This window comes from Gadus macrocephalus, chromosome 5 (assembly GCF_031168955.1).
Source record: "Gadus macrocephalus chromosome 5, ASM3116895v1".
NCBI lineage: Eukaryota > Metazoa > Chordata > Actinopteri > Gadiformes > Gadidae > Gadus > Gadus macrocephalus.
The window spans coordinates 10,415,223-10,423,713 of NC_082386.1; the positions used below are offsets into that span (position 1 = coordinate 10,415,223).

General features: G+C 52.3%; 1 protein-coding gene across 2 annotated transcripts in view; it reads left to right on the forward strand.

Annotated features, from left to right (window-relative positions):
• LOC132457830 (cysteine-rich motor neuron 1 protein-like) overlaps positions 1-7,995 on the forward strand; it is a 16,663-nt gene extending 8,668 nt beyond the window's left edge. Inside the window, exon 4 of one of the 2 annotated variants that reach the window (XM_060052180.1) lies at positions 7,725-7,995. In XM_060052180.1, the coding sequence (XP_059908163.1) occupies positions 7,725-7,975 (251 nt within the window). In that variant the 3' untranslated portion in view covers positions 7,976-7,995. The remainder of the gene's footprint in view (positions 1-7,724) is intronic. The other variant, XM_060052181.1, reaches the window with a different exon arrangement.
• The last annotated feature ends 496 nt before the right edge of the window (positions 7,996-8,491 follow it).

Here is an 8,491-nt window from a genome sequence, read left to right on the forward strand (position 1 = left end):
TCGCTGGGAGCTTCCTCTACGACCGGCCTGGGAATCTGTGTCAAACATCAAGCTCGCTCAGTGACAACTGGTATTACAGACTCTGAGAGGTGGCTGTGAGGTGGCCCAACCGCTCTCCCTAAGGGGAATTATATTATTATATGACATTATTATTATTGAGTTGACTTTATGGACAACATGTGTTTGAAAACAATAAACGGTCAACTTTAGTCCCCTCTGTGTGGGAGCTCCGTCGGAACATGTTCCCACACAGGGAGGCGGGACAGGCAGGGATTGGGGCCTCCAGAGTGGGCTACAGAATCCCGTGCCCACTCGGGAGCAAGTCAACCGACACGCACGCCGGTGGTGGTCTTCCTCTCACCCTAAGCCTTACACACTCTCCCGTACCTGCTGTGAGTGAGCTTACAACAGAGTAGCAGAACGCGCTTTACAGCGCGTTCTGCTACTCTGTTGTGAGCCCACTCACACATTGGTGCTTGATAACCAACCTATCTATCCGTCTATCTGTCTCACTGGCCCACTGGAACCTCTTCTGGTTTCTTTGTGGGCGGGACACGGGACAGATGTTTGAATGGCTCAGAATGCTGAGTCGACTGCAACATCTGCATTTGCCATGATAGGAAAGGAAGTGTTATCCAGATGTTAGGGCATCAAAAAAAAAATACAAAATTCAGGAACAGAAGGAGGAGAGTAAGCCAAGCCCAGCTGGGAAGGGGATCATGTGCTGTTTCTTTCAAGTGCAAAATCCAGAGCTTTCATGAGTGGCGTTTAATAAAAACTGCCATTTTGTGTTAAAGGTCCTGTATACCATTGGCTTCGTCACCCAATGCTTCACACCAGCACTTCCATTGTAATTTTTCGTTTAAGCAGCAGCGTTTCTTGGAACATTGCTCCGCTTGATGGACGTCATGTTTGGTGGCGCGCCTCGCTCAGTTAAAACGCATGACGTTGTTCAGCCTTGTCCAGAGTCCACACGTACAGCCAGCCCTGGCGTACCAAAGTCAAACCCTCAATGTGTAACAAGGAGAGGGAGCAATAAATGTTGTTTACTGGGACTGGGAAGTTCAGGAGAAGTTGGTGCCATGAAAGAGGGGCACTGTGCCCACCGTGATGCCATGGTGCAAACACACCTCAAAGACCGCAGCGTGTATTTGGCCCACCTGGCCAACCACCAACACCCCCCCCCCCCCCCCCCCCCCCCCTCATTAGTCCTGCCTGGCTGCTGTGTCTGTTCGCAGCAGAGCTATTACCCACTGGGCCACACTACCTCTGGGCTGGCAGGGCCGCGACTCAACCCCGCTCTGTGTGTGTCTGGGGCTACTGCATGCTGAAGCATTCCCCTGCCCTGAACGCTTCTAGTTTTGACATGTCTATGTGAGCGTGTGTGTGAGCGTGAGTGTGAGTGTGTGTGTGTGTGTGTGTGTGTGTGTGTGTGTGTGTGTGTGTGTGTGGACCTTGCGGTGGGTTTGTATCACAAGAGAAAGAGTAAGGATTACAAAGGGCGATCCACGCCCCGGAGGGTTGGGATTGGTGCGTTGGTGTCAGCCGTCTCGCTGCGGTAGGTTAGCACCGCCACCGCCACCACCACCGCCACCACCACCACCACCCCCACCGCCCCCACCGCCACCCCCACCCCCACCCCCATCACCGGCCAGGCAAGGCACAACCAGCAGAGGATAGTCGCCACAGGACCCACCGCCAAACAAACAGTATTCTCAGCCTCTTCCTCTACGTCCTCTTATTCCATGTGGAGCTCTGGGACAAAGGTAGAGGTCCACTTCCCCCTTTGTGGATCCCGCTGCTTAAAGCATCAGAACCCCGGCCTTCATCGCATACACCGCTGCCCAAACTAACTCCTGCTTGGCCAAAATCATCTGTGCAGGCCTTGACGACCATTTTCTCTTTTTTTTTTGCCCCGCACACAAAGGAAAGACATCTGCGTAACAGCATGCACGTCAACACTGTCAGCGCCGCTGGAAGTATTTAACAGTGCCCACGTGTGCACAAACACACATGTATCATGCCGCAAAAATCCACATCAGTGCACAGCAGTGTTTTTGTTTTGTGATTTTTGTTTCAACAAAATGTATTTCAAAGTGTGTAATGCAAAAATGCATCGCACACTTTGAAATACAAATGCAGCAACATCGAATTTGAAAGATTTCAGGGTTATTGTGTTTCCCTGTGAATTTTTGCCTGTGCCTCTGAAAGAGGGGTTTTTCTTTTTTTTGTAAATGCACTTTTCTTGGTGTGCAATGTTCTGTCGCACATTCCAGCGATATGTCCAATCACACACTGGGGAAAGGAGGGCGTAGTAGCAGCATGGTTTGTTTACATTTGGTTCAATTGTATTTCATGCTGGCACGCGTACTGTCCCGTACACGGCCAACACGATTGCGTAACCACCCCTCAATCTTTACAACAGCTGTCAACGGCTTGCGACTGCCATGCGTTGTGAATTCCTAGATCTGCTTCGATGGGGTCTTAAACTCAGGAATCCTTTTGAATTACAGGTACATCTGAGTGCTGGCTTTTGCTAACCCCCCCAAACTCTCGATGGGCTCTCCGTCCCGGTGGCTTGTTTTATGGGATAATGCAGCAACCTGGATCCACTTCCTGCATTCCTTCTCGCTTGGTGCAAGTCCATACCCATAAACACTCTCAGCTACAATGAGCAGCCGCGACCTCCATCCGTCCGGCCGTCGGACAATGCTGAGTCTGATGTAAGCTCAGACTCCCTCTCCCTCAGGTGCACTGCACTAATAAACATGGGGCCATCTGCAAAAAGAAAAATGAGCTGTTTTATACACCATGGATTCAAGATTCAAGATTCAAGATGGTTTTATTGTCGTATGCACGACAATTACAGAGCAGTCGCTGGCAATGTCGGCTCGCGTTGTCTTTACGAGACCGAAAAATGAAAAATGGTGCTCTCGAGCCCAGTTCAGCGGGAGCAGCGGCGATGTAGGCCATGGAGGCGACAGTGGTGCTGATGGCCAGGCTACCTCCCTCAGGTATTTCAACGACCACAGTGTGACTGCCCCACACACTGTCACCCCCCCCCGGCGCTGACCCCGTCTGTGCCCTTTGACCCCGGACGCCTACCCACGCCTCTCACACACAGACACGTGGGTCAGCGGCGGCGAAGGTTGAGGAAACAACACAGACTTTCTGCAGCGGTTAAGTACAGGACGGGGGGGTTGGAGGGGGACGACGGGGGGACGGGGGGGGTGCAGCGGTCCGGGGGCCCCCGCGCAGCTTAACACGGGAGACTGCCCCTGATGCGGGGCCCTCGGCGGCGCAACTTTAGAAAAAGCTGCAGATGGAGCGGGGAGCGCGGGGCGGGCGGCGCACTGGGGCGGCTTTGTTCTCCGCTGACTGGCCTCCAGAGTCACCCGCCGAAACAGAACTGGCATTGTGTGCTTTTTCCATGAGTAAACTCAGGCTGTCAACACGGGCTCCTCCGCTCTGCCCAGCCGCTCCGGGCTCCAGGGGGAAGACTGCGCTCCTTGTGCCCCGGGTTCGCAGGACGGAGGCAAAAAAAAAAACACATTTACAAAGGCTTGTTTTTTTTTTTTCTCCCCTCCTTTCAATGAGTTTGCTGAGATGCCAAAAATATGCATTGTTTACAACACAGGGCGTTTTGTGGCAATGAAACAATTTCCACATCCGACGTACCACTCCACCTCCAGACCAGACCAGCTGAAGGTGTGTGAGTGTCTGGTATTGTAGTTTGTCTTTGTGTGTCTGTGGTAGTATAGTGTGAATGTGTGTGTGTGTGTGTGTGTGTGTGTGTGTGTGTGTGTGTGTGTGTGTGTGTGTGTGTGTGTGTGTGTGTGTGTGTGTGTGTGTGTGTGTGTGTGTGTGTGTGTGTGTGTGTTAGTATAGTGTGAATGTGTGTGTGAGTGTCTGTGCTTGCAATCGCGCGCAGTCACACACTGCCATTCCCAGTGTTGAGTTTACATTTGTCCATTGAGGTTAAAGGGTCGCAGAGTTTGGCTAATCTGCGGCGTGAATCGATCAAGCATGCCAAATTAGGTCTTTGTGTCTGTGTTTGTGCCGGCTGGAGAATGGCCACCATTGTGATGGCCAAGATTGTTCCTGTGGCTGCTGACTCACTAATTACAGCCATTTATGCTCAATATAACACAAACAGCACATTACAGCAACAAAAATAATCCATCCACTGCTGACTTGTTCCATCATTTTCCCCTCTCTGCCTATTGTGTTGGAAACACCCCCGAAGAGAAGATGATATTAATTGCCCCACTGCGGGCTGGAGCTTTTCCACGGATGGATACAATTCCATTCATTTGAATGACAATAGTTTGTCTGCCAGCTGCTTTTCCCAGCTCACTTCAGAACCCCGCCATTATCATGCGTGAAAGGATAATCAGCCATCTCTGGGAAGCACACAATACATAGAAAGTGTTATTCAGTTCAGGACATTGGGCAAGATGGCTGCATTTCAATGGTTTGAACGCCTCAATGTTTTCATATGCAAAATCTGTGTGGAACTGAGCAGCGGAATACTCTGATTGGCCGTTATTGGAATTAAAACATTCTCTAATTAGCCCTCCGAAGTGACGTTTATTTTACTCCCGCACAAGATTCAGGCCAAGAAAACCGTTAAAAGGGGTTGTAACGTGCGTTAATTTGGGGTCCCCCCTCTTATCCATTTTCTATGACACTATTCAGCGCTAAGTGTATCAATGAGAGCTTTGTGGAAGGCCTTCACTGTTTCCAGGTTGCTTGAGCAAACAGTACAGTACAGATCCCTCTCACTCCTGCTCTATTTATCCTTCATCGGAAAAATCCAACTTTTCCTTCGCTCTCAATTTCCTCTGTCTGATATTTCCTTGAAAAAAACGGAGAGACTCACGGCTCTTTCTCCTCCGTGTTTGTTCTGGGTCAGGTAGACATTGAAGGCCCACTTAACATGCCAGAAAAGTAAAGGTTTGGAGCGATGCGTCCAACTTCTAGGCGTGTGATTGGTCAGCCGATCTCCCCCCCGTCTGGTGGGTGGAACCCGAGTCGATCCACTTACGGGTGGATTCAAATGTCCGGGATAAAGCATGTCCTCTGAGAGCGCGAGGTCGCGCGTGGCAGCCCACTGACCTTCGGCCCCGCTGGGCTGGGAAGCCCATCAGCAAAACACTTTGCTCCATGAGAGAGCTCCCAGAAACACAGAGACGAAACCCTCTGTTCAAACCAGCCCTCACCCCAAACCAGAAACATTCCTCTCAACCCAATCCCATTTGACTATCCTCGCAGTAATAAGAAATAGTCTGGATGAATAACGTTACCTATGACATGGTGGCCACTTCCTCCTGTTAAATGCCTTGTGATTCTGTCCATCAGTCACCACGTTTTTCTACATTTCACATCCATCATCTGGATGATGAAGGTCAGCCACCCTCTTTTTCGCATCTTCCAAAGCCCCATCGAGCATTGGCATGGGTGGGGGGACCTAAACAGGGGACCAGGGTTTGTGGGGGGGCTTTAGCGACTGACAGTTACACGGCAGGGCGTGGTGGGGCTCTGTATGATCACGCTCCCCTGCGTTGTATACATTACAGTGACACACAGAACCAAAACAAACATGGGCCCCGAGGTCCAGGTAATCCAAGCTTTGTGAGGCCACTACTGTTCTCGCCACAATGTCGATACAGCGAGGGGCGCTCCACTTTTCTTTTCCTGAACAGCCTCCAAAATGCACCTCCCTCTCCCCCACAACCTCCCACAAAACCCCCACCAATCTCACCCCCTTTCACACCTCTTAAGCCCCCCGTTTCCGCCGTCGGCGTCTGCGTTTCGCGCCAGCACCAGCCTGGGATTTCAAGGCTATCAGTGGTTTTATGTGGAGGACTTCCTCCATGTCTCCATCAACCGCAAAGCATGGAGCACTCTTCCTGGCTGGCTAGCTCGTCAGAAAATACTCCAGCAACGATTAATTATGTCTTTTGCGTTGTTGCTTCTGATCGTTGATGCGAGAACAGTCTCTAAAAGTGTTGGATTGACCCAACACTTTTTATCTTGCTAAGAAGACATTATTTAGACGCATGAAGACATACGGCTTGGCAGGCTATTTGGTTGGGCTTTGGGAGGTCAGAGTATATGAAAGGGTGAAAATATTTTAACATTGAGATGGCAAAACTGGGGCTTTTCTCAATCATGGCGCTGAGAGAGGAGATCTACAAGGAGCATCAACGCTAAGGTTGAGCCCCAGTGCTAGTCCTATCAGAAACCAAGGGCACGTCCGGCGCCAAACTCCCTCTACAACGATGGTGGATACGGAGCTTAACGCTCTGAGGCCCTTGCCCACATACTTAGCCCCCCCCCCATGCCCCTCTTCCTCCTCAACAAGGGGCATCAGAGCTATTATGTTGGCTCTGGCAAATGAATAGACAAATAGAACATTTTTCCTGGTATGCAAAGTGAGGGAGCCCTGGAGGAGACGCTGGGGGTGGGGTGGGGGTTGGGAGAGGGGGTGCAGCACCAGGAAGAAGGGAAGCTCTGTTGAGGGCTGGCTTGCATTAATGGCACGTCTTTAAGGGGATGAGGGTCCGTCTGGACCGTGAGCCAGGGCAGGATCTGTAGCCTATGGACACGAGGGGCTCTCTGTGCTCCTCTAGTGCCGGGATGCCGCAGGGCCCGGCCAGGGGTCTGAGGGGCCCGCTTGATGTCTGAGGGCCGACGCGGTGGGCCTGACTGTGTGTGTGCTCAAGCGACTGCAACATGAGTGGCGCTGCTGCCGTCGACGCTGCTCCACTAACACTCTGAGAGAGGGTCCACATGGGAGCACGCACACACACACACACACACACACACACACACACACACACACACACACACACACACACACACACACACACACACACACACACACACACACACACACACACACACGCCGTGTGCAAACTCACGCAGACAAACACAAACACACATACACATGCCGTGTGCGCACGCATACACACACACACCCTGCTTGCACACACACACACACACACACATGCCTACAAACTTGTGCACACACACACACACACACTGAGCAAAAAACATGCGGCGCGCACACAAATGCACGCCGTTTGCACAGGCACACACACATACACAAACGCTGCTTGCACACAGAGACACACGCACACACACACACACGCACACACAAACCCACACACATACACGGTGTGCAAACACAGGCTGTGGGCACACACACACGGACATACACACACATGCACACACATGTTATTCCAACAACACACCGTTCTCTCCCTCTTTCCTGACGGCTAAGGGAACAGTGTGCCCACTGTTAAGGTATATATAGCTGTACGTACATGTTACAGTATGCCTTACAGTATGGCTTACAGAGCCTTATTTTGGTATGGAACGTAGCAGTGTGTGTGCGTTTGTGTGCGTGTGTGTGTGTGTGTGTGTGTGTGTGTGTGTGTGTGTGTGTGTGTGTCTAGCTCAATTCCATGCATGTACCTGAGGGACAATATGCACCTTTGCCTTTTTTGGTTTTGGCCCCTTTTATTAATAGCCGATGCGAAGGACAAGCGAAGCCAAACACTAACACACAGCTAATGGCCACCAACTGAGCCACACGGGACCTTTACCCACGTCCCCAAAGCCGAGCGGTCTGTGATCCACCCCACCCCCCCCCCCAAAACCAACCGTGTGTGTGTGTGTGTGTGTGTGTGTGTGTGTGTGTGTTTGCGCCCTTTCAGCAGTTCTCAAGTGCTCGGGCGTGACCTGCGCCCCTGTGCCGGCGCCCTCCTGCCCCAAGGGCTCGGTCCTGACCAAGAGCTACACGCCCCCTGCTGGCTGCTGCCCCTCCCTGCCGCCCCAGTGCACCTGTGACCTCGGCACCTGCCCCGCGGCCCGCTGCCCCTCCGGCCAGAGGGCCGTGGTGCCCCGCCCGGCCAGCGGCCTGCCGGGGGACTGCTGCGACGTCTTTGAGTGCCAGAAAGGTAATTGAAGCATAATGGTGCCACCATCACCATCACCACCCCCCCCCCACCCCCTTACTGTCTGGTGCTCCCCAGCTGGAGGTGTGTGTGAGGGGGGGGGCATTGGGTCGGGCCGGCGAGAGAATTGTTGCCCCCCCCCCTGAGAGCCGAGGCAGTAATTGTTTTCCCTCGGAGTGCAGCACTTTCCTCCCCGTGGAGAGTGTCCTCAGATGAAAGGAGAAAGTCACAGATTGGTCGGTAATTACGCCGTGGCTATTTATCTGTGTGGGCTGCGGCGGACCCCCAGAGCGAGCAGCACGCTTCAAAGACACCCTCGCTTTGTTCAGCGGTGTATCCGCAGGTAATTGAAGGGCCTCGAGGGATATTAACCCTAATGGGTCTCACAGGGTCGATTGTCGGGTCGGAAATACGTTCCTACACTTTTCCCATTACTCCGAGTGTGTGTTGATATCTGTGTGTGGGATAATTGGTAGTGCTGGGTGGGTGGATGATGCTGTTGGAGCAGATACAGTAAGAGACATTTA